A 27,899-nucleotide genomic window follows, 5' to 3' on the forward strand; every position below is an offset into this window, starting at 1 on the left:
GAACAATTCGTAAAAATTACGACGCGTACCTTGCGCATTTAGTGTTTCGGTTAGATCCCCAACGCGGTGACTCCGCCCGTTTGTATAGCTTGGCAAGTTCGTTGATGACACTCCCATGATATGCGGGCTACGGGGGGAAAGACTACGTGAATGTGAAATCGTGCGTGCGGGGAAGTGAGCTGCATCAATCGTGGGTTTTTCATTCATCGCTACACGCCCCTCCGACCCGCGCGTACCATCGGGAGTGTTATGAATGAACTCTCCATGCTATAGTACCGTATTGCGAGGTGACGGGTAGCAGCCACTGTGATTGCCCCATTATTTTATGGTAGAGGAAAACCTCGAGCAGCTCCCAGTAACCTTAGGTGTAGGTTTATAGTATCCTTTCAGAATGTATAAACACTCACCTTCCCTGGCCGACATGTTTTCCATACCTTGCAAAATTTATGATCAACAGTTACAACACAAAACATTATCATTAAGTACAACACAACACATTATTAATAATTAAAATAAAACATTATTGCACAAACTCACTAACGCGACTGGCAGCGTGACGGTGTCCATGCTGCCTAACAAACAACTGAGCTGAAGATCCTCTTAATTATACCAACACTGATACCTCCCCTCCACAATAACATAAGTAATGAATATTAATACTAACCGTAATCGAGGAACTTGTAACAATATGCCATAAGTGACCTGTAATCACTCATTGCGGATGTACGCTTATTAGGTTGGGATATATCGTGTGATCGTCGTAAAAAATACGAAAGGTTTAGATGTTTTAATATGACGTGTAAATTATGAAGGGTTAGTGATAACGTTACTCGAAGGTAGTTAGTAATCTAGGGTTAATCTATTAATATAAGAAATCATAACACTATAGGTACAAATAATTTTATAACTACTTATATACAATGCCTCAGCTCAGTGGTAAAAGGGCCCGACTCATCACCGAGGTTGTGGTTCGATCCCCGCCCGCTGTACTTTGTCGTACCCAGTCTTAACAGCCTTCTGACTAGTTGGAGGGCAACGGGAATATTGGCCATATTTAAAAGATATGGCAATTATTTAAAAAAATTGAGTAGCCAAGATGGCCAATGACTACGAGGTGGGGGTCCATATATAGGTGCCTCCAGCAGAAAATGCAATGCACGGGTTAGGAACATATGGTGGAAGACGAGGTTTACTGGCGGGTTCATGGGAGTTGCCTAACTTGTTTAAAGTAGATTTTACCGTAAAATTATAAAAGACCAAAGGAAGGATGGTATCTCATTAGAGTATTTTTAAGGCCAGATATAAGACCTTTTAAGTAAAAAATTTAAAATTACAAATGTAACGAGCTTAAATATTATACTTACTTTCATTTCCTCTGGACGCCTTTATTCGCCCACTTGTTATTACAAGCATACCTAATTAATGTGTATAAATTATGCATTACTTTGTACGATAAATCCTTTAGCATAGACTAATTAAGCAGTAGAGACGATTTGCGTTGTCTCAACTTATAGAGGGGGATACGCTCCGTTCATAAGGATTCAAAACAAATGGATTTTGAAATATCTAAGTAAAAGTGAGTACAAGAAACAATGAGGAGACAACTAACGAACGAATATCTTTAATTTTATTAAACAGTACTTAAACAGTACACTTTAATTGAGAAGTGATGAGTAGGTAAATTATTTTTTTCTTCTGAATGTCCTTATTGCAATTTTCATTATTAAGAGATTTTAGGCAAAATTGAAAATTCAAATCCTTTTTTGGGTTTAATTTTTTTTATCTCTCTGCCACACGATAGACCCGGTACCTGCACGGTGAATCCATGCTACATGTGGTACTTCGAGAAGCCGAAGGACGCACCTCGTGGTAGGTGAAGGAAATAAAATGAAAAATCTTGCCCTTGTTTCTTGATAAGGTAATAAACAGGTAGGTAAGGTAATTTTAAGCGTTCTGCGTCAGAGCTGCTCTGTGCAAACCCCGCGATACCTACAACCACAATAAAACCTATTTAAAATTAATCTGATAAAAGAAACGTCACTTGTACAATACCTTTTTTAACGAGGGTCGCACACTTCTTTGATATCAACCATATCAACATATTTATGGGGTGTCGGAAACGTGCTTCACACAAGAGATTGTTGTGATATCACCCTTGTTGTTTGTAATGAGATTCATATCTTTTGTGAACTGTATTGTAAGGTATTTGTATAATCGTTTGCCGTTCGTAATAGCATAATTATATATACATGACTACTTAGAAACTGCCATAAGGTATAGGTACTAGAGGGTAGTTAGAAAAACAAAAATTAAATCAAGAAAAAAATATTTAAATTAAAATTAATGAAATCGGTGAAATTGCAGAGATTGTCTGCCGTGGCATTTTGTTTTTGAAAGATAGACTGGCGCTTAAAGATCTCGCAAGATGAAGAGCATTATCTTTGCAAAAGTTTGAGCGCACATGCCTAGACGCCGTCTCTACAGTGAGCCGGTTGGTGGCCGAAGTCGGAGTCGGTCTAAGTCCATATAACACTGCACATAAGAATCATACGAAAATAAACACAAAAAAGAGCCTTGAAGGTGTTCAAGTTGTGGGTGGTAGGAAACAGACCCTGGAACTCGGAAACGCATTCCGCACTTTTGCTTTGCGAATTGAAACGTGGATATCAAACGATCAATCAAACAATAATTGCAAATGTTTTGTAAATTCCATAACAATGGTTATTCGAATTTAGTCCGCGACTTCGCCTGTGTTTAATTAAAGAACATTAGCTATTATCATTTTAAAACAATCGCACGCCGCACGATATCATACCTGAGCCCAGAAATTAAACTAAAGCGAACTCATTTACGCGGACAATATTGTTTATTATAAACGAAGCCGATCCATCTCCCTTCCCCAAATGAATTGTGCCACTTAATAAAGATCTTCGTCGCCCCAGGAGGGTTGCGCTTGGGGCTTAACTAATAAATAATTAATGATCTCGGTTGCTTTTTAAGATTGAAACATTGCCACACATTGGTCTTGGTGGAATTTACAATAAGTTTCTTAAAAAAAGAAGTAGGTAGGTACAAGGTAAAGTACAAGACACTCAGCGGGCGATGGAGCGAGCTATGCTTGGAGATTTTCTGCGTGTACGAATCAGAAATGAGGAGATCCTCTGAAGAACCAAAGTCACTGAAATAGCTCAGCGAGTCGCGAGAAATGAGGAGTTCCTCAGCGGATCTCCTCATTTCTGCTTCGACCACGCAGAGAAGGATAGCTCGCACCATTGCCCTCTGAGTGACTTTGTGCTTTTTAATGAGGGTCGCAATAAGGCTCCATCGCCCGCTGAGTGACTTTGTGCTTTTTAATGAGGGTCGCAATAAGGCTCCATCGCCCACTGAGTGATTTTGATTCTTTTTATAAGGCCAATCATTAAAGAAATAGATAAATTGAAGCAAAATAAAAAAGACTAAAGTTCTAAGAAACTAATAAAATGGCATCACGCACAAAAAGGCTTTATTATTTTGTTAATTTGCCTGCGTGCCTAATTAATAACCCACAATTAAACTATTTCACTGTAATTATTTAAAAACAACTTCCTCAATGGTACTGTACCTACTTCGATTATGCGGATTAAGATCATAAGGTTCGAGTCCTGGATCGGGCTATATACCTACTATTGAGGTATTTTCCAAGAAATTAAATATTACCTATTACTATATTAATGTGAGCTGTGATATCCCAGTGGATATGACCTCTGCCTCCGATTCCGGAGGGTGTGGGTTCGAATCCGGCCCGGGGCATGCACCTCCAACATTTCAGTTGTGTGCATTTTAAGAAATTAGATATCACGTGTCTCAAACGGTGAAGGAAAACCATCGTGACCTGCATATTCTTAATTCTCTGCGTGTGTGAAGTCTGCCAATCCGCATTGGGCCAGCGTGGTGGACTATTGACCTAAACCCTCTCATTCTGAGAGAAGACTCGAGCTCAGCAGTGAGCCGAATATGGGTTGATAATGATGAAACTATTTCACTGTAATTTAAAAACAACTTCCGCAATGGTCCTGTAGTTAGATTATGCGGATTCAGATTTTTAGGTTCCTGGGTCGGGCTATATACCTAATATTAAGGCATTTTCCAAGGAATTAAATATTACCTATATCACATTACGTATGCGAGTAATTCGAGATCGTTCTCGAATTACTCGCTTTAATATGCCGTTACTATCAGTCATTCGATGCAAGGCAATTCAAAGTAACCTATCCAAATCCAAGGCGTTAGTCGAATAGAAGCTTGCGTTCAGTGATAGCCTCGCTCGTCCAAGACAGAATACGAATAGTTCTACAATTGACACGGTGGCATGTTTGCATATCAATGACTGCCGGATGAAGTTTGAATATATCTGCCTGAATTAATACAGTTTATAACGGAGAACTGCATTGGAGAATATACCTATTCTACAGCGCTGAATAGGACGATTGGCAGCTTTAAATTCAGTTAAAGCATTACGTGAAAGACCGTTTGTAGTGTTGGTGGATTATACACCACTAGGTGGACCGAAGACATCAAGCGGGTTGCTGGATGCTAGCGGCTCGAGACCGGTTTGTTTGGAAGTCCATGCAAGAGGCCTATGTCCAGCAGTGGACGTCCATCGGCTGATAATTGATGATGATGATTTCTTGGAAGGGCATACGCTTGCGCTGCTTTGTGTCTGTTAACCTTATAATTGATGATATTAATATGAGATCCGTGATATGACCTCTGTTTCCGATTCCGGAGGGCGTAGGTTCGAATCCGGTCCGGGGCATGCATCATCAACTTTTCAGTTACGTTCATTATTTATGAAATTAAATATCACGTGTCTCAAACTTTTTTTTTATTATTTACAAGTTAGACCTTGACTATAATCTAATCTGATGGTAAGTGATGATGCAATCTAAGATGTAAGCGGGCTAACTTGTTAGGAGGAGGATGAAAATCCACACCCTTTCGGTTTCTACACGACATCGTACCGGAATGCTAAATCGCTTGGCGGTACGTCTTTGTCGATACGGTGGTAACTAGCCACGGCCAAAGCCTCCCACCAGCTAAAAGAAGGAAAAACATCGTGAGACAACCTGCAAATCTGAGAAAAGAAAAAAAACAAGCTCAGTCCAGAAGTGTAGAAAGCAATTAGAAAACAGTCGGGACCTTAGATATTGGATAGAATGATTTTCTTCTACATTATTTAACATGTCCCGACTGTTTTCTAATTGCTTTCTACACTTCTGGACTGAGCTTGCCTTTTTTCTTTTCAGTTATGCAGTCGGGTTTTTTTATTTGTTTTATTAATTTATTAATATTGTATTACTAGTACTTTGTTAGAATAGCATAGGTTTTTGAGCCTAGTTTGTTATGTAAAAGTATTAAACTTGTTGCATATCAATTTTGAGTATTGGAATAAGTCAATTTTCTCCCAATAATTTTTGCCGCTTGCCCCCATATCATAATTTAAATCCAAAATTTAAATGTTAACATATAATGTTAACATTTAAGTTTTGGACTCTATTAGAATTAGACTCCTCCTTAGACTATATGGCTCGATGGGATCTAATAAGGTTTCATGCGTGAATAACTTTTGTTTAATTCATTACTTGTGACGTTCAACAGAAGTATTCACCGTACATTTTACAAAATACGGCCCCACTGTAATATCCATTACTTCTGTTAAATTAAGCCTTATTTTGCGTGACATCGTTCGCCTTTCTTATTTAAGAATTAAGGAGCGGGTAGCGCCCTGTAATTATGTGGCCCGACAAATTGCATATTTCTGCCTCCAAGATGCGGGGGGTCAAATACGAGAAGCTAGAAGGTAGGTACACGTTTTTAATTAGCTTCCAAAAATGGCAAAGATTATTAGGTACGTTTTTTCACTCGATATTATACCTTTACAAAATTTTTGGCTAGAAGACCAGTGACGATCAGCAACTGATTTTTTCGGTTAGGTACTTTATATGCTAGAGTAAGTTACTGAAAACAAATAATGCTTTTTTGAGCATGTTACTGAATAGAAATAAGTAGGTCATCATCAGAGAGCCGTGATAGCCCAGTGGATATAGCCTCTGCCTCCGATTCCGGAGGGTGTGGGTTCGAATCCGGTCCGGGGCATGCACATCCAACTTTTCAGTTGTGTGCATTTTATCTTACCCATTACATTACGTTCTTCATCGTAAAGTTTTTAATCGGTGTTTTCAATCAGAGGATTTCTATTGTTCTTTTAAACTAGTAGGAAGTCCAGTACAGTACGCCGAGAATGCTACTAACAACATAATATCTCCTGTCCTGAAGAGAAATAGACAAAATGGCCACCAATGTGTTGGCAAGTGGTACGTGCTTATCACTATCACAATATCACACTTCACATCACACTAATATTATAAAGGCGAAAGTTTATGTGTGTGAAAGTGTGTAAGTATGTTTGTTCCTCTTTTACGCTGCGGCTACTAAAGCGATTTGGCTGAAATTTGGAATGGAAATATATTTCACTCTGGACTAACACATAGGCTTTTTACTTTTCATCCCGGAAATATGCATGGTTCCTGCGGGATTTGTGAAAAACTGAATTCCGCGCGGACGAAGTCGCGGGCGTCTGCTAGTAATAATTATAAAGGATTTCTTCCAATTTCTAAACCTTTAGCTAAAACAAAGCATTAATTTTGTAAGCAAAAAGAAACACAGTTAAATAAAACCTATTCTTTGTTAACCACAGACAAACGTCATTCAGATATTTATGGCGGGATTATTTCCCGTGCGCGGCGACCAATATGGCGCCCGGCGGACTAAGCCGGTGATTTAAACATACAGCCCTATCGATTTAGTAAAATGTGAAAAGTAATTAATCATGTTAGAGCCTTCTTTTGAAACGCGTAGCGTGCCTTTAGCGATGAAAGGAAACGGTAATAAAAGTTTAAAAAGAGATCAAGTTTAAAAAAGTGTAACGTGAAAAATTTATATTATTAATTTCTTCACGATCCTGCACACATTATATTGTTCTATATCATAGCACAGTAATACAATAGCTTATCTTCACTGAATCTCGTTAGTTATAAACATTATTCGAATCACGTCTCCGGTTAACATTGTTACCAAGATAATCACATTATCTAAGTATTGCGTCAACACAAATTGGCTCAATGAAAACGTATTGCTGTTTGTTAATTAGAATGTAGGCGGCTATACATTTGCTTGCAGGGCAGACTCTAGCCACCTGAGTGCCCCGGGCGAGCGAGTGGAGTTTTATGTATATCATAAAGTCTGTAAGGTAAGTAAAGATGAATGTTTGTCACTATAAGATGCATAAACTTCAGAATATCACATTATGCTATAGTATCTAATAATTTGTGAGATTATGAAAATGAAACAAAAATTGTTTTGATTACCCCTTAATAAAAATTGAAAATTACCAATAAAATTAAAAATAAATTCTGGAAATTCAGGTAAACCGAGTTTTTATCAGATGTCCTTGGAATGATGTTTTGAGATCTTATGTAGCTATTTTGACTATTTTCAAAATTAAATCCAAGCGTATGTATTCGCTATAACATTAACATAATTATTATTAGCCCGCTTAACTGACGCGTGTACGTGTTGCCTAAATTTTGATAACATTTTGTACAGATATAGTTCGTTACCTTCTATCCCGGTATGTACTTAGTCTGTTTATGCAAGTCTCCGAAATTACTTTTTTCATGTTTTTTTCAAATTCGAGCCTATCTAGATATATAATTAACTTTTTTTTCATTCACATCGGATTTTTATCTTCAAATTCATTATTTCAATTTCATAAATTCAATTAATAATCTCGTTCTCTGTATCTAATTAAAGGAAGGGGAGTAATGAAAAAAAAAACGAACAAATATATCGCCTCACATAAATTTATTTCTTCATATAAATTATGTATAATTTGCGAATCCACCGTGTCTCGAGACGCAGGGCGGGAGAGTTTAATTCCTTTTACAAAATAATCATCGTCTACGAACTCCTACTAAATACATTCACACACCGTCCCGCCTTCATTATTGCGCCCGCCATCTTTTAATTTTTTGCATTAAAATATATTTAAGCTATGGCAACACCGTACCAACTTAGCAATTCAAAATATACAAAACGCAAGGCGGCTACTTCATTAAGGATTGCAACATTGAATACATTAAAAATAATGCAATTTAACATGTACATTTTTAATTTTAAGTTAATTACAATACACGGGGGAACTAAAATTATTACGTTCGAAAAATTAAACATCTTGGTTTATAATATATTTGTCCATTTTGTTTAATTTCTTATTGCTTTATAAAAATACTAATATTTTCATTTTAAACATTTTTTTTTGGCAAAAATAAACTCCATATCACACTGTTAATTTTTATAATATGGAAGAAAATAAAAACAATAATTTTGGTTCCCCTCCACGCCAGGCAGTTGTAGAAATCACTTAAAACTTAATATTTATATAAAGAAACTTACAATTATCTAAATATATTAAAATAATCATACACTCCTATACTGCTAGCTACACAGGAGACCATAAAATCAGTTTACAAAATTAATTAAGAACACATGGAAAAAATGTAGTAAATCAGTCTTTTACATACACGCAAATTACAAATTAACATTGGATACAAACATGATTTGTTTTTAACACATTATTTTGTACTAAAAATGGAATTACATTCATACAGCACCTATTTATGGCATTGTTTTATAGTTGTTGCATTCGTATAAACAATACTGACATTATCAACATGGTAGCAGAAAATGGTGGTGGCAATGCTCTACACACATCTCTATATTGTAATAAATGAATAGGTATTTTTCACACATGAGTAATGTGAAAGGAGTTGAAATATTATAACATATTAATTGAGACTTGTGTGCAGCAAAATATGCATCATATAGATTTAATACAAACTTGTATTATAGGGAAACGTCACTAATTGTAAAGTATCACTTTATATTTTTTAATGTTTGCAACATGCAACGCTGTGGAAATTGCAGTATCGATAATGCCTAAAATATTTTCATATTGCTGCGTTGCTGATTTCGTCATTTGTCACAAAAAAAAAATGTATCAAGTAAAAAAAAAATATGGATTACTATTTTACAGGTCGGTAATGTGCGTAATTTTTACTGAGTTTTGCAATTTGAAAATAATATAATAATGTTATAACGTAACGTAATAAAATGATATAACAAAAGATTTCAATGTTATTTGTTATACCTTCGTAGTGGTAATTCCGTATAATGGCAACATTACAATAAAGTATTTTTTTTATTTATGAACACGAAAATGGCGTCAATAACAAATGTAAAAACGAAATAATAATGAAAAACGGTGTGGCACATATCATGTAAAGTTGATTAGGTAGATATGTATTAAAAACATAATTCATAATTAAGGTAACATCGAAGGTTTTGATTTAATAGTATTTCAACAGCATAAGAGGCTAAAAGAAAAAAATATTTATATTTCATTCGATTTATAGTCTAAGAGCCCATGACGAAAATTTGAGGAGGTATTTGATGGAAGTGTAATAACTAGGTACTTGATTAAATACCTTACCCAAAGTGGTTGTTAGGCTCTCACTAGCGTGTAAGCACATCTGATTACATATACGATTCATCAACGAGTATTAAATTTTCACTATAACCTCAATTTAACAATATTTTTTTCATTAAAACCTACGTACGTTTTCGATTTATCGATACACCTTAAGTTTTATTATTTCTACGTGAACGATTGGCAGTTGACGTCGACCGTGTTACTGTTTACAGAGCGAGTAGTCTTCTTTACACCATAGATAAAACGATAAAGTCCAACTAGAAGTAGTGGCGGTTAAAAGAGTGTCCATGATCACATTTGTATTAAAGATTGATTTATTATTAAAATAATATTATAGGAAAAATGCGCAAGATATCCTAAATAAAATAATATTGTATTTATTGTTTTGTTTATGGTGTATTATTTTTAAAGACTACAAGCTACCTCCAGATTTCGTAGAATGCATATTATGTTTTTAATACTAGGTCAAAAGCTCAACTTTAACTTACACGTACTCGTAGATCGATATAATGTATAGATTGTATAAAACGAGTGGAAAACCTAATAACCTTAATACGATATTGGGCAAGAGGTTATTGTAAAAGGTTAAACAATTCTACACTTAAAGATAGCTTAAAATAGTATGAAGGGTGTTATGAGCCGAAGAAAATAAGGTTTAAATGCGAAAAAGCGCAAAATTAAAATAATAAACAATATAAAATAGGCGACCGCGTTTTGTTGCTTAGAACCATGCACTTCACTCTAGAAAGACAAAAATAATAAAGCTGTCAACAATATTTTAAATTATTTTGTCTAATAAACGTGACTTGGATTTTTTACTAGGCGTCATCGATAATTTTCGACTACACCATTCTAATAGTTTACGATTCGATTCATATTCGAATCATTTCCTTACAATTTCATTAAAACATTACAACACACCGACAAAACATTTTTTTCTACCTAACAAATAGATATGTCATTGAATCACCGTCTTCACCTACTGGGGGCAGTGATGTTAAAAAATATGTCCTAAATCTATAAAAAAAACAATAAAATAGATAGCTGAGTAACAGAACAAGAGGTCTACCTAAAACGTAGCAATTTCGTTACCTAAACTGACTTAATTTTATTTCTGTCATGATATTCAAAAATCTTATCATAAATGATCTAAAATACAGTAGAACCACATTTACAAGTTCCTATATTTATAAGTAGAAGAACAATTTTACTTTGATTAAAATCTCAACTGATTTTTAAAATTTTATTTTATCAGTTTTTAGGTTTGATTGAAAACTTTATCGTAAAATTAAAAGGCGAACATTAATTGAAGGTATGGAATTCGCTGAAGTATTTTTGTATTGTAACTTAAAAATGTGATTTACTGTACACAATATTAGTCTATGGTAGCCTCGCTTTTTATTGTTTATGATAAGATTTAAATAAATTTAAACATGGAATGGGCAAGAGAAATATATAGAAGTAATCAGCTTCACCCTAATTAATGACCCAACATTTGGGCATAAAACTCTCCCATAAAAGAGAGGAACTTAGAGCATAGACCGACTTTAAAGCAACAAAAATATGTTAAATTATAGCTATTTACACAAATTACATATCTACTACGCACATGACAGAATTTCACACGACACAGCCGATTCGTCCTAAAGAGTTTGTTATATTGCATTAATGAAACATGTTATTATTTTTTTTTTACCACAAATTTACACTACTAAACGTATTTAACACCCGATATGAAAAATAAACTTCTAATTACAGCTGCAATAACTATTTATACATTTTACAATATAATGTCGTATAAGATATATTATATTATGTGATCATCAGAGTAAAATATTATAATAGTCGCATAACGTCCTCTAAGCGCACTGATTCAATTCTAATTTTCCAAGATCAATAAACGATTTATTCAAAATGGTCGTGGCCCGGTCCGTATTTGTACAAACTAGCATAATAAAGATCTTTCAAATTATACAGTAGAGAAACATAGTTTCTAAAACTGGTTGCTTGTACGTTTAGTATTCTTTTTTAATTAAAAATACGGAGAGGTGAAAACCAATGAACAAATAGTTGATCATCTCTTGGTCTATAATAATAATTATAGTACGATATAATTTGCTCGTGTATTCCGCTGCAAAATGGTTAGTTTTTTTAATAATCCGCCATTACGAAATTTCTTTTCCGATATTTTATTTTTCCTAACTTTAGATAATGTTGCATAATATTATTAAAAAATAGCATGAACTGCAGCGCTCAAAGTTCTTTGTTACATATGGTTAAATATAAGCTGTTTGCGTCATTCGTACAGTCAAGTAGACAGTGAAAATGCGAATGACGTCATGCGTGTTTTCGTTGAAAGGGTCCTTAATATGAGAAAATTTGCACATTTTCAACCGTAGCAGTAGAGTAGTTCTGTATCTCGATAGTGTGAGCTACGAATTCATATATATCTCTCTCTGTCTATAATATTGTGTTAGACAGAGAGAGTTAGAGACGAATTTCAGATTCACACTAGCGAGTTATAAAAACATTAGCTCCACAGGTTTCGATTAATGAAACATCAAGTTGTAACTTGTAACGTCATAGTAAAATATTAATATATTTGTTAAATGGAATTTATAATATTTTGTGCTATAAATATGGACAAAAAGTTTAAATGTAAGTCAACTCCTAGCAAGTAAAAGAAAACAGTAGGTATACACAGAATTTTATCCAAATGGATCCGTTTTACTTTGACGTTTAAAGTTTTCAATGATCGGAAACGATTACGCAAGTACAAATTTCATATTAAGCACATGGACCGTTAGTGTAAGTTTCCAAATAAGTAAAAAATTTGGATTACACAAGGTAGTACAGAAAACAGCTTAAAACTTCTTTATTATCTATGGTAAATTGAGTTTGGGTAACTTTGCCTAAAAATAAAAATTGCATTGATATTTTCCGGAATACGTATGCGTAATAGACCACTTTTATGCATTTCTTCATTCATATTCTAAAAGATCACAAAATTTATCTTGAAAACTAGTACCTACGTCAATAAAAACGTCACCAAACAATAAACACACTTTAAAAAAAATATTGTCCCGTTTGTGTAGTTCAAAAACTTGAAAAATAAATGCAAAGTTACCCAATTTGTCCGCAGGGTTATTCACAAAGAAATTCATTAAAGTTATTTACCCTTCCAATTCACAATCATGTTTGCCAAATGGTCGTCATTTGTAAATATACATCATAAGTAACATTTTCCTAGGCACTGGTACGTGTTAGCCTCATAAGGTATACGAGATTTTTTGCGAACAAACTTGTGATACAATTTAGTTTTTTTTTCAGTATTCGAGAAAACTTCGCCATTATTGATGGTAATAAACCCTGCCGTGTTTTTTTTAAATAACAATACATATAGATAGACATAGATTTTCATCGTAGATACATGATTCAAAGAAATACACAGTGTTTCTATTTTCTCAATATGCATTTATTTGTATAGGTATAATTAAATAGTTCCTTTATTTATTAACCGCATATCTAAACACATCACACACAGTTGACACGCATAAATGAGAAGTTCACATATTTCACCAAACAGTGAAATCGGCAGTGGCTAGTTACCACCGGTAGTCAATAGCTAACTTGTAGAGTAAAAAATCACAATCTCAAATTAAAGAGTAGGCGTATCTAACGATTTAAATCTAACTATCTATCTTAAGCGAAATTTATATAAAAAACCATGTATCATTTGGCAATTTATAGGTTACGAACAAAAGATTTAGACCCATATTAATTCACTGATCACGAGTAAACTAAATCTTAGAAACATTAACTTCAGAGTCAATTCCATGATAAATAAATCCATAATTCCTCAAAATAACTCAAAACATTTGATACATAATTGTATCAAATGTAAGTAAAGTTTTAAGTAGTATATGATTTATATAATTTACCTGCCTACTATTATTAGATTACATAATAACGTGTTGTGTAAATTGCAGGGTACCGATAGTAGTTTCAATATGGGTCTAACTCGAGTGAAAAATGTATAATTAAAACATCCATGTTGTTAGGTATAATTGTTTTTGTAACAGACGTATTTTTTTTTTGGTGAAAAATAATACTGTGATTAAAATAAAACCGTTTTATGATTATATTGTAAAAATAATAACATGTGATTTTACAGAATGAATTATAAAAAATCAAGATTTTAAATATAAAATAATTAAGATAGGAGTATATTGTAAATGTAGAAAGACTTCTTATTGATGATTATTATAGGTACAGTAACAGTATTAATTGAAGACAAAAATAATGTCATGATTTTAATAATATGTAAATACTTGTAATAAAATAACAAACGCCTCATCTGGTGGCACGGCAGTGCTCAAGACATGTCGAGCAAAGAAATTGGTTCTTTGCTACTATAAGCCTTACCTCAATTTCATATTAAATAAAAAATGTGAATAACTTGCAGAATAACCGACTAAAATTTAAATTTCGAACGTCTGTTACATTAACGCAGATTAACAACACGAGTTTACGTCATGATTAAGTACCATAGATAATTTATTTTTTTCATTCTGTCTTAGGCGATACACGGCAGGGTGTTCTAAGGGTTAGTTTAGACGAGTATATCTCAGCGTCAGTTGGCGTAGTGGTCGAACGAGCCGAGGTACTCCAGCGCAGCGCGATAGCAGAATTCGTACTGGTCCTACGACAAAAAAATCAAATATTATAGTAGGTAATACCCGGCAAACGTTGTTTTGTCTTATAAAAATATAACAAAAACAATGTCAAAAATAAAATTTACAAGAAAATGAATGTTCAATACGATCAGAATTAGAAGAATAACAATATTTATTTGTAATATTGGCACGTTTATAATCTATGTTAGCATCAGTATTGTCCCCATCTACAATTTACAGCCGGCTTAGAAACGCGACCCTTGTACGGTGTAAGCTAATTCCATTAAAATAATTACTTAGCCGATACAAGGAATTTACAGCTGAAAGGCGATTGTATGGATGGTACCTTCCATAGAGTTGGTTGGAATTAGGGTTTCCAACAAATAGATGCGATAATGCGATTTTTTACAACGATCAGCTGGCCTATTTTCTATTTTGGTTTTTATTATCAATCCATCAAAATAAAAGACAAATCAATTTATAAAATGTCATCCACATACTATTATACAAATTACAAATGTCATCCGGTACGAACGGTGTATATCTTATATTATGTAGGTGACACTTTATTGTCCACTTCAATAAGTTGATATTAAAGACCAAAATAGTGAATTAGGCCACTGATGTGATTATAAAAACTCTATAGAATCGACGTTTCATAGTCGTAATCGTGTTTGTCGGTTAAAGAGCTCCGTAAAAATAAGTTTTTGTGTAGTTGAGTAAAAACGGTCATAAAATTCTACTCGTAGTTTAGTATACGATATATACGAGTTCATTAATCTAAGTTAGTTTTTTTTCAAAAAATGACAGACAATTTTGTTCGTGAATTTGGGTTCGATACTGGTCTTTATGTAATTAGTCTGAGGTACGAGTATGTTACAAATCCTCAAGGTTAATTTAGGTATCGTGTATTGGTTCTAATAATGAAATTATTATATTGTTATTAATTATTTATTATACATTATGTATAATAAATTTTATTTACTGTAGCAATAACTATTTAGCTCACACATTTCAACTGAATTAACTGTACTTATGTTTATCAAATTTTATTATTCAGATTTTGATATCAAACTACGAAGCCAATTTAGTAACGAAATATTCGTCTTAATTCAGTTTTGCTATAAAAAAGAATAAAAAGTTTTGCTCATTTTTTGAATTCATCTAAAATCTCTTAACCTCAAAAATGTAATGAAGAGATGGAATTAGCGCGGTTTGTAAGTCGCAGAGCGTGGCTTAGCGCATAAATTTTAATTAAAAAGCGATCCTCTTATTGGTAATGAAATACAAATGAAAGCAAGAACTTTTAACTTCTTTTTAAGTAATTGTGTAATAATTACGACACTATGTAATGTTTTCCAATTTTCTATTCAGCATTATCATATGAGTCTTAGAAAGATCATAACTGTTATTTTTTATAAGTATCGTTTTTATTCGTAACTAGCGGACGTCTTTGTATTATAGAGTTTGAACCATTATTATTTTTTAATTAAATAGTTTAGTTTAGAAACAGCTAATAGCTTTAATCCCTAATATTATACGACATAATATAAAAAAATACACTCTATACTTACTTGGACTTTTGAGGGTTAGACCTTTATAAAATGTCTTCCAAAGTCCATAGATGCTTGCCGTAGTTACTTATGGTAGGAGCACGGGTTGACAAGCTTTTACATACATGTAATATATGGATCTATATGTACACTGTACAGGTACCTACGAGTATATACAAGCGAAAGGTCGCTCATCACGAAATATCGAAAATCGTATAGATAAGTCTAAGGACTCGTGCAAGTTTGTATGAAAGTACTTTTTTCTACGCGCAGTCGTGAGCTAGTTTTTTTTTTATAAAATGACAGTGTAACTTATCACAATCGCTCGTTCGAATGTGTTGCCTAGTAACTCATTTTGTAACAGAAGTGGATTACCTCAGTTTGCACCATGGCGGGGCGTTGCGTGCGCAGAGTTCGCACGGTCTGGAACACGTCCACCACGCCCTCGTACTGCATGCGCTCCAGCACCGTCGACAGCGTTATGAACACGCCCGTGCGACCGACGCCGGCGCTGCACAATACATTGCTCATTAGAACCTACAATCTACAAAGCCTATAAGTGATGACTGCGAAATCTTCGAAGCGAAACGTTTAGAAGGTCTTAACGGAAAAAGGCACCTTCGAAAGACCAGGAGATGCCTTCCAGGGCCGGCCCGTCCATACGGCGAACGGAGCAGTCGCTCCAGGCGCTAAATCATACAGAGCGCCTAAATGATAATCCTAGTCAACCATAAACGGTATTGCGCCTGATTTTCAATTGGTCACCCCAGAGTATGATAAAGATCTTCGCGTTCCATTCTTTCTTTACACTCATAATTTGGTATAGGTATCTGCATATTAATAGGAGCAAACAGGAGAGGCGCCATAATTGGATCTCGCTCCATTTTAAAATTCACTTCGGGCCGGCGCTATATCTATAACTATAGTAGCATTGGTTAGTTATTATACCAGTCGTGCAACCAGACTTTTCAAACTAAGTTTGGTTTTGCCATTTGGCAGACAGATCTGGGTGCACTCCAGACGTTAAAGCCATTGACGGATAGTCAAGGAAGACTTCTCGTTCTCGTGACTCATTGATCTAATCCTCGGCATAAGCGGCTTTGAATTATCAGATCTTAAGATTGAGTCTTAATTTGGGCTATGAATTCTTGTCAGGACTTTGCGTTTCTTCTAAACAATGCTCAGTAAATCGGTCCCGGTTATATAATTCTTAACATAATATTGTGATAGCTAGAGAATTGAAACATTATTTGGATAATTTGGACATTGAAAACGGAAAAAGAAACTAACGTCAAGGATTAACGTTATCTTAAAGTGAATAATCATTGAATTTTCAAGAACTACGATTTAGAGACGAATGTCATAAGTAGACATGTGTCTATGCTCACCTGCAGTGTACAGTGATAGGTCCATCTTGGCCAAATTGTTCTTTAGTCTTGTGCACCTGGCCGAGGAAATCGATGAATCCTTCGCCGCTCTTGGGCACGCCCTGCTCTGGCCAGTCGGTGAATTGGAATTGACGGACCGTCCTAGAGGCGCCATCGCGAGCGTCTGTGACCTAAACAAATAAGTTAAGAAGTTTAATTATAATTTAATTACATATGTTATCATTATTTTGTGTTTTATATCAGCAAATAACCTATGAAGTCTTTTTATAAATTGTGTGTTTAAATAAAAGCTTACCTTGAATTCTCTCAAGATGTACTGTGGCATATTGTACTCAGCGATAGGGTCAACCACAAAGCATTGGTATCTTATAGAGCGGTCTGAAGGCCAATACTGGTGACACTTTTCCTGTAATTAATATTAGTAATAATTAGATACGAGTATCATATAAATAACTAAAACAACAAATAGGAAATGGAAACTTACTCTGCCCATCTCCTTCAATTTAGTTAGCATGACGATGATAGTGGAATTGTGCTCCCAAAGCATTCGCCAAAAATCATCCGTAGTGTCTGGTAAGGGCCCTTGAGTAGCTATGTAGGCAGCTCTATATCTGTATCCATCCACGAACGAGGCGTTGATATAATCAGAACTATCTCGTGGAGTCAAACAGACTCTAGTAGTCTCGAATGGTAAAATATGTACAAGTCTGTTCTTGTGTTTGTTGCATGGCAAGCTAGCGGACACAAATCGGCTAGAGTCAGCTTTCATATTGGCAAGCTTTTTAAATTCCAATTCCATTCCAGTTATGTTTTCAATGGTGTCGATTCGCATCAACTTCTGTATATGCGAATGTAAGTTACGAGCCGGCACTTCGGTGTCTCCACAAATGACAGCTTCGAGTAAGGCATCATGGATAAATATGTATTGGTCTTCAGTTTGCACCATATAGTTCCGTTGGGCTCGTAAACATGTCACATGGCCGTAGATGTCTACTGTGCGCTCGTGTCTGGCTCTTTCAAGCATGGAATCGATAACAATAAAGCAGCCAGTACGGCCAACGCCCGCAGAACAGTGTACCACTAAAGGGCCGGCATCTGGCGGATTCAAAGCACGGACGCGACGTAAGAATTGCAAGAAAGGAGCAGGATGATCAGGTACCCCATGATCGGGCCATGCTGTGAACTGAAGTTGTTTGATTTCTCGACGCTCCGCACCGCCATTTCTGGTCACTTGGAATGTTCTAATACAATAAGTGGCAAGTTCCTGAACTTCTGCAATGGTTACCGTCATCATGCCGTATGACTCGCTACCTCGGCTAGGCCAGTACTGATCGCATTTAATCCTCGTTCTCTCTTCTAACTTTGTCATCATAACTATTGTTGAAGTTCGTAGTTCCCAGCACATTCGCCAGAAATCAGCAAACGTTTCTTGAAGTGGCCCTTGAGTTGCGACATAGGCATTATGTTTTCTATAACCATCACAATAGTTGGCATTTATGTAATCGCTACCGAGGATTCCGTCAATTGGTTGTAGAATGACCCGGCTATGGTCGTAGGCAATTACATTGGCGTAACGGTTCTTAGGCTTATTAACTTCCATATTTGAGTGATCCCATGTAAATTGTTGACCAGGTTCTATGCTTTCATATTCCTGAGAGAATTTGAGATTGTCATTTGCTTTTAGTCTATCAATATGTTCGGATAATTCTGATATAGGGATTGGAGGGTGGGAAATCATAGCTGGTGTTTGGAAGTTTAATCGTCTCATTTCTACAGGATCTGAAGGTGCACCGAACCCTATATCAGCAGACATTAATGGTCGTGTAACAGCTGCCTGATCAGGAGTTTTACATGGTTGTCGTCTTCTTTTAACAATGAATAACAACACTAAACATAAGGATAACATTAACGCTGCTATTATAGGACCAATAACCCATACCATTCCTGCCTCTTTTCTGTTTTCCTCTATTCTAATTTCAGGGTCTCCATTGATATCCTTCGGATCAGGTCGTCTTGGCTCTTCACCAGGTGGAGCTTCTCGCATATCTAATGATAAATATTCTGAGAACGGACTTGATGTATACAAATGCTTTTGAGGAGTATCTACTACAGCTCTGACAAAAACTCTATATTTCTTATTAAGATTTAATTTTCTATTTAGAAAACCTTCGTACATTTCGTCATTGCCGAGATGAAAAGTATACAGTATATTTCTTTGCAAAAACTTTGCAGCAATGTAAGGCGCATTTTCATCATCGGTTCTGGCATTATTTTTTATTAAATCATCGGTTAGGAACTGATCTGGGTTTTTATGGTTATGGGCTTTATCATCAGGTACAACGACTAAATAATAATGTGATATGGGTCCGTATTCTTCAGACGCTTGAGGTAGAATTACAAGTATTTCATTATCGACAACACCGTAAAAGTCCGGTTTAACCATTGGTTTAGGTGCGGCCATTTGAGTAGTTACCGTTATCGTTGTAGGAGGTCTATATGAGTTATCATTAGGTATGGCACTTATATTCACATTGTACGTAGTAAATGGAGATAAATCATTAATGGAGTGTGAAGTTCTATCATGTTTAACAACTATATCTCTTTTTGGAATTTCTTGCGTTTGCGTCATTCCAAGCGAATCAACAAATTCTTTTATTGCATTGTATGAAATCTTATAACTAACTGGGTTTAAACGTAATGGAGGAGACCACGACAAAGTCATGGAATGGGTGGATACATCTTGAGCTCTAAGATGTAAAGGCACTTCTTCGGGCTTCACTTTAACTGTAACTTTTTCTGATAACCTTCCTAAACCATCAGCCGTCTTTGCTGCTACAGCTATAGCATATTCTGCAAATTTTTCTAGGTTTTCCAAATCAGCAGAATGTGTAACATGAACAGTTTTCTGCTGCCATTCATCTAAATCCTCAACTGGAGTCATTGTAAAAAATATAACATAACCGACGATTTTCTTTCTTGACGGAACTGGTTCCCACCATACTTCCACACCAGATTCAGAAGTGGCAACGGCTTTGACTGACATGGGCGCTCTACCAATGTCCCTTTCAGTGTGAGCCGTAATATCTTTACTATAAGGGCCTGCACCTTGATCCGTGTAAGCCCTTACTTTAAACACATAATGTGCATCTTCTTCTAAGCCAGTAAATACGGCTTTTGTGTGCTCAGTTGTTTTTTCTACTAGAGACGATTGATCTCCTCTCTTATAAAACTGGACGTCATATTTTTTTATTTTGCCACTTCTGTCTGCTCTTATGGGTGCTTCCCACGTAATACTAATCACGTCAGGAGTTTGGAAATGGTAAGTAACATTTGCAGGAGGTCCTTTGGGCGCACCTTCAGGCGTAAGCCAATATTTGATTGTTTCCTGGCCAATTCCTATTTGATTTCTTCCTGCTACTCTAAACTCGTACTGTACTCCTCTCTCTAAATCATTAATCTTATGCGAGTTAACTTTGGTTCCAGTAAAATTAACTTCTTCTAGTGGTTGATCTTTAATGCCGAATCTCATTCTATAGCCTAAAAGATCACCATAAGTTTGGGCTGGTTTCGCCCATTCTATTTCAATTGATACATTAGGGTCACGCCCCACACTTCTAGAACAAATAATACGTTTTTAATTAAACATTTAAAACTTGCGTGATTTCATTCATATATTGTTATCTACAATTTTTTTATTTCTCAACTATTACTTTAAAATTTAAATTAGAATTATTAATTTTAATTAGTGTTATAATTTATACTCACTTTAAAGTAACAGTGGGCCGGTTTGGCACACCACCCGGCGTTTTAACAGTTGTAGGCGGGCTACGATCACCGTCACCTTTCCTTGTGAGAGCCGCCACTTGCACGCTATACCGAGTGTCCGGTTGCAAGCCAGATATGTTTAACTCAAGCGTCGTGTCGTCCATCACGTTGAAGCGCATCGGGTCATTGAGAAAACCTTTTCCCTATAAAATTTGGAGAAATAAATAGTTTGCAGTTTAAAAATTGCCATAACAAAATTAAAACAATATTGCTCACCTCTTCTCTGAGTTCCTGAACATGAACATGGTACCCCCTGATAATACCATTTTTCTCCTTCTCCTGCGGTGGCTTCCACGTGACATGGATCGACGTCGAGTTGATCGCGTTAACTTTTACGTCTTGTGGTTCTCCGGGCACTGTGATCACACAAAGAACATTTTAGAAAACCTAAGACTGACCTCGTATTGCACAGACCTAAATGCCCTATCAGCATCTAAGGGAGCGTGCTAGAAATCTACCTTAAGCTTAAGTGTTTAGGGACTAAATTGGAAAAAAGCTTCGACGGCTTATCGGTAAGCGTTGCGGAAATTTTATCGAAAAATAAATGTTTACGAAGTGCGGTCGGTAGTCCCGTCGTATATGCTGATAGAGTATTTCGGTCGCGACAGTCCGCCGCTCAGCATCTCGATCGGGCATTTGAATACCAACACACACTGAATCAACTTAACTTTTACGCCCTTTCACATCACCATAACCAATTAAAATCCATTACCTTTCAATCCACATCGTTAAGATCAACTAAAATCGTCAAGCATTACAAAGAGTTAACATTTAGTAAGTCATCTATAACAGTAATCCAGAAGCAGCGTTAGGACTATATCTAAACATAGTTTTCTTGTTATTACATTCTGCAAGGGTTCACATTTAGAAAAAAAGATCTGATGTCATACATTAGTAAACGGATACACCAAATCTTAACAAAGTAATTATTCAAGACACAAAAACATGCGTCTTAGAGAACATCACTTGCAGTTTGTCTTGAAAAGGTTTTTATCATTTTGTGCTAGGAAGAACAAACTACACAAAGCGTAGGCACAAGCACAAACACACATAAATACAAGCACTATAGTAATTTATACTCACTCTTGAGAGCTGTACGGGTTACCAGCGGCCCATACAAAGTCAGTGACGAGAGAAAAAGAGAAAAACGCATTCAAATACATTTAAGACAAATTGTGCGAACATTGCAGGGCGAACGGAACTACTAAGTGAGAGATTACGAGTAGAACGCTTGTCGGCAAATAGAGCTTATTCTTATTTCACATCCTCGTGTATTTTGAGCTCTTTTTTAGGAGGCGCATCTGGTTAAGCCGCTTGGGACTTCGACGCCGGCTACGTTATCGTGCGTGGCCTTTTCCTGCTCACTTGTAGTGCGGGACAATTTATTTAGCATAAAGGTGAAATGTGTCTCGCATACAGACTCGAGTTGATATTATGTCCTCTTTTGATACAATACGTACATCGTACGAATGGAATGTAAAGTTTATCATTCTGGTGAGCAGCAGAAGGCAGGCACGTGGAGGATCTTTATTCATGTCCCTTGGCGCAAGGCGGTTCACTCACACGCACATGTATTGATTAAGGCGACGGCGCCGGTCTATGTATGTGTGCTTCATCAGTGTTGTCTTGTTTTCTTTATGCGCCAGCTGCTGCTTGTGTGTGTAGTCCCCTTGTGTTGGTATCCACAGTGATGTTTGTGAGGGTGTCAGTGTCATTGCCCGTTGGCTGTGGGTATATCTTCATGGAACTGTTTAGTATAAATTCAGAGGTTTAATATATTAGTCTGTAGCCGAACTGTCCTGTAGCGCTCCCTTGATTCCGTTCGTTCCTCGTCAAAGGCATTAGCGTACGTTATGCGTATTTTGTATGTCACAATATAATCTAGTGTGCATGCACGACGATAGTTTGATAGAGTATACAGAAGATAGAGGAAGAGAGAAGTCTACTGGCGACAAGTTGTAGCTTTAGATTGAGATAGTTATAGAGAGACAGAGGGAAAGAAGTAGAAATAGCGCGTAGTCTAGACCGAGCTGAGCAGTTGGGATATAAAGGCAAGAGCGTGGCGGATCTGATCCCTCGGATTGTTTTCGAGTGGTACCAAAAACATAACACTTTAGGACGGATCTTCAGGATCATGGTTAGTTTAATCCGCTGCCTTTTTGCTAAGAGTAAAGTGGGATAGTAGTGAGTAGAGAATAGTTGTGAGTAGTATAGTAGCATGCGCGCGTGTCGTGTAGGACGGTATTGGTATTCAAATGCGGCGCTCGGGCCGTAGTGCGTGTTGGGCTTCGCGACCGGGGACCCGTTCAGACACTCGAGCCAATCTCTTTGTTACTTAGCGATGTAAAAGCCGTATTGCCAGGAGACCGACAGTATATGCAAACTGAGACAAATGTGTGATAAAATGTAGGCGACCGTTTGAATTGCATGAGACCACTTGGGAACGCAAATGTATGCTGCAGGCGTCAGCTTTATCTAAATGTTTAGGACTGGCTACCACGGCTTGTACATCGCTCGTCGCATCTGGTCTCTGAGCCGGTCCGCCGTTCGCATCTTCAGCCTAGCACTCGCTCTCTCACCTTGTGTCGTCGCTAGTTGTGCTGAGTGCTCCTATAAGTGCTATTCTTACTTCACACAAATTCGAATATTCCATCTATATCTGTGTTCCGCAAGACAAACCTATCAGGTGCCCAGTGAAATTAATCGAACGAAAAATAGTGCTGTGTCGTTAAATAAAGCATGCAAAATTGTGTATATGGCTAAATACTCAACAACTGTGCGTCAAAATCAATATAACGGTGCCGTCGACACTATACCAGGTGCAATATAACTTTGCATGTCAGTGAGTGCCATCTTTAGCGGATCAACGGACGGGGCATCGATGCGATGCGCCATCAAATAAAAATCATTACATGTGACAAGTGAGTGGAAATATCAATCTAGCCGCGTCGGCGGCAGAAAGGGTGAAACAAAACGACTGACGCAATACTGTTCAATACATTAAAGTTCATCGGCAAGCATATCAAAATTTGGTTACGAGAATTAACCTCCTTGATTAGAATCCTGCTATATGCTCATAAGAAAGGAACAAAAGAAAAAAATTACATTAGTATCCATGGTAGTAATATCTATTTAAAATTCATGTATGTACGAACTTATTCATTAACTAAACAAAGCGATTTATTATAAGGGTCCCACCACCAATTCAGAGCGAACAAACATTTGCATATCAAAATTATTTCGACGAGAATCGGCGGGAACGGAAATAATTTGCGAGTATTTTAAGGAGTGAAATTGCTTACGAGTGTTCGTGTAAATTCATTAACTCGCTAAATTATACCCATTCTGCCGAAGCTGAATCAACTACAAAATCATTTGTAATTGTGTTTGACTTGACATTAACATACGAGATATACTTAAGTTATAATATATGCTCAGGGTACGAATGATTTTATAGATATTATTTTACCACCTCCAGTAGCGATCCTGAACCTTAACATAACAATTATTGCTTTTAGTAAAACAGATATAATATCAAAGTTAGATCATGAAGTTAGATCACTAATGAATGAAGTGTCAACGGATTTAGATCTTGAAAGTAGGTGGTAGATTCCAATACCAATCCCAAACGATTGGGTTAAATGTGAACCATTTCAGTGAACTTAGGCTTTTATTTGAGAGGATAATTTCAAAAAAATTAAAACAATCTGTGGACACTTCATAGAGAATTTATGTAAAATTTGATGTTATTTTATTATGAATTATGAGTTAGGGCTAAATGGACTCAATATTATTGGGAACAATGTGATAGAAAGAGTTTGTTTTGTTCAACGTCTTGACGAATGCTTTTTGTTCCAAGAAGTTTTTGTCTAGATTTAGACTAGGTATAAAAATCATTAACCTTATGAGGGTGCAAGTCTTTAGTAGCTTTAGTAACCATGTTTTTTGATTTATTGTTTTAACGATAACATTGTTTCCAACAACACCAAGTATTCGTATGTTGCGGTGGTTAGTGAACAAATGCGCTGGCAGGACACGTACCGTCTTCGTGCGTGCGGACAGTGACCGGGTAGGAGGCGGGCCCGTCGCCGACGCTGGTGCCGGCCAGCACCCAGATGCGGTACTCCGTCCAGCGCCGCAGCTCGTCTAGCTCGAAGCTCGTCTGGTTCAGTTTCACCACCGTCGCCTCCGAGTCCCCCCTCCCACTTTCCACGCAAAGCAGTTTGTAGTAGGCGATCCTTCCGTTCGCCCGTTCGGCGGGCGGCGGCTGCCACGACACCCTTATAGCGGTGGGAGATACCGCGGCGGCGGTCACATTCATAGGCGGTGCTCCGGGAACTAAACAAGCTCAACACGTAAACACAAAAACGCGGGCTCTGCCGAGGAGCGACCCTCGGGCCGCTGCAGTACCGACCTAGCCGATGCAATCACTGAATGCTAGTGAGTAAATTAAAAAAAAAAATGTGCCCAAAAAATAATAAATGTAATAATTAAAATCTTCGTCAAAGTAAAGTCGAGCATGCACAAAGTGTTCGGTGTGTAGAATCCGCTCGCCCATACGTCTCTAAGTCTCATCCGTCACACTTTCTCCTGCCGGAAGAAAACCGTGATCATTATGTTCTATGACGGCACGAACAGCATTTTACGGGGCGGATTTTTACGGAGCGGATGTCGCCCGTTCATTCGTCCGGACGGATAAAACGTCCGGAAAGTTCGATGTTGTTCGTGTCGCTGCAGTTGTATAAAAAGTAAAAATAAAAAAAAAATGTCACTCGAGGCGATCCCTCGTCGGATATAACATACGAACGACATAAAGCTACTAGTGACGCGGGCACGGCGTACGCATCGATAGTGAGTGTTGCAGTCACCCTATCACGAGTCTAGTTCCATAGAAAACTTCGATGTCGTATCTTCCATAAATCTCCTGTTGGAACTAACGAAATGTTTCAGAATTTTCACAACTTACAAGCTTTTACGGTTAGTTGTTATTTATCAAAGTAGAGTAGGCAGAATAGTTTTGTAATTTTATGCAAAACGATTACCTGTTGTAAGGATAAGCAAAATAGCTGGTGGTTTTAACTTCGCTACTTTTAATATATTCCACATTAATGGCAAACATAAAATTTAATACTTCAATAATATTTACATATTCTTCGTAAACTAAGGAAGATCGCTTATCGTTTATCGGCTCAGAGTCACTAAACGGGTGAACGAGCGAACTAAACCCGGAGCATCTTTGCGTGATCGAATCAGAAATGAAGTGATCAGTAGAAGAACCAAAGATACCGACATAGCTCAACGAGTCGCAAAGCTGAAGTAGCGATCAGCGGGGCAAGGTGTAGGATGGCAACCCCACGATAAGCTCAGTGTTGGTTGAAACGAACCCCATAAGGTAAACAGACGACATCAGGCGAGTTCCAGAGAGCCATCGACTGCAGGAGGCTCAAGTGAAAGTCCTTACCAGACATTGGTATATATGTCTGGTAGTGGACGTCCATCGGCTGATCATGATGACGATGACATATTTTCAGATCAGTAAAGCTAGGAGAGACATCAAAGTTTTCTAAATCAAACCACTCGCAGTACAAAGGGTGCACGGTTGATACTGGCGTCGATGGATACGCAATGCCCTGTCATTCTCAGTATACAATAACAAAACACATATTATCGTGATATAAAACTTGGTGCGTGTGCTTGTATATTACTGGCAGCGTGCCGGGCAGGTGCTCTTATGGTGAAATATTACTGTACTCATTTACCTGGCGATACCCACAAACGGTACACACTTTACTCTCGCACAACTTATCTATGCTGTCGGGAACGGACTTTACTCTTGGTGTACTAAAATTACTATACGTAAAGTAGTAAATAATATTAAAACAAGTAATAATTGTATCAACACTGAACGCATTTCACACTACCACAATGAAGATGCCAGGAGAATTACTGCTTTAAGGCCAGGTTCTCAAACTATTTTGGGCCATACACCTATTTTAAAAAATTAGCCGACTTTCTTTTCTCTATTTGCTAACTTGCTTATACATTTTACAGGAGGTACTTTTTTGTTTAATACCTAGACTTTATATCAACTCGATATCTAACTCATCATGTCGGTACAATTAACAAATTATGTATTTAATATAACACGCATAATCTATAGAGTGCCGATGTTTGTGCATATGGATTCGTAAAAAAATAATCGAAAGTATAAAAATGAAAAAAATGTAGACGTAGTCTGAGCATACAAATACCTAGCTCAATAACGACCACTATTGAAATATTTGAACGAAACTAGTAATATAGTAAGCCAAAATCACAGAATAGATAATTCAACCCTTAAATAAAAAAAATATTAAAAACGATCGATGAAAGATTGAAGTAAATTGCACCTTAACGCCCCGAAGATAAGTCTTAGTAAGAAAATAAAAAGGAAAGAATGAAAAAAAATACAGATATTTTAACAAGACAGGTGTATTATAAAAAAAAAATATCCATAAAACAATAATAAAATAATATTACATAGAAAATTCACTTAATATATCTTTGGTCCTGAAATATTTCTTTAATCGTTAACTTTAAATAGCAATTTTTTTTAAAGAAAAGCGAATGATTTCGAAAATTAAAAAAGAAATGAGTGATATTAGACCCTGACTTATGATTTATATCAACACATCTCAAAGTGGATGTACCTACATGATCCTGATTGTAGGATGTGTCCCCCGCGAGCCTTTGAAGAGTTACTTTGTTTATAAGCGATGGTTTTTCCACTATTGCGTGAACAGTGGCGGATTTGTAGTCTTGGCGACTATATGCCCCAAAGTACCAGCCGTCCCTTTCTTAGCACCCATCATGCAATTTATAGGTATAG

General features: G+C 36.5%; 1 protein-coding gene across 2 annotated transcripts in view; it reads right to left on the bottom strand.

Annotated features, from left to right (window-relative positions):
- Nucleotides 1-7,883: 7,883 nt before the first annotated feature.
- The window catches only part of LOC112051676 (tyrosine-protein phosphatase Lar), a 75,146-nt gene continuing 55,130 nt past the window's right edge, over nt 7,884-27,899 (bottom strand). For both annotated transcript variants that reach the window (XM_052885824.1, XM_052885823.1), the window contains 8 exons: nt 25,073-25,369; nt 21,248-21,387; nt 20,972-21,174; nt 17,691-20,820; nt 17,502-17,612; nt 17,207-17,376; nt 16,194-16,329; nt 7,884-14,291 (listed from right to left, as the gene is read on the bottom strand). In XM_052885824.1, the coding sequence (XP_052741784.1) occupies nt 14,223-14,291; nt 16,194-16,329; nt 17,207-17,376; nt 17,502-17,612; nt 17,691-20,820; nt 20,972-21,174; nt 21,248-21,387; nt 25,073-25,369 (4,256 nt within the window). In that variant the 3' untranslated portion in view covers nt 7,884-14,222. The remainder of the gene's footprint in view (nt 14,292-16,193; nt 16,330-17,206; nt 17,377-17,501; nt 17,613-17,690; nt 20,821-20,971; nt 21,175-21,247; nt 21,388-25,072; nt 25,370-27,899) is intronic.

Source organism: Bicyclus anynana, chromosome 15 (genome assembly GCF_947172395.1).
Source record: "Bicyclus anynana chromosome 15, ilBicAnyn1.1, whole genome shotgun sequence".
NCBI classification, from domain to species: domain Eukaryota; kingdom Metazoa; phylum Arthropoda; class Insecta; order Lepidoptera; family Nymphalidae; genus Bicyclus; species Bicyclus anynana.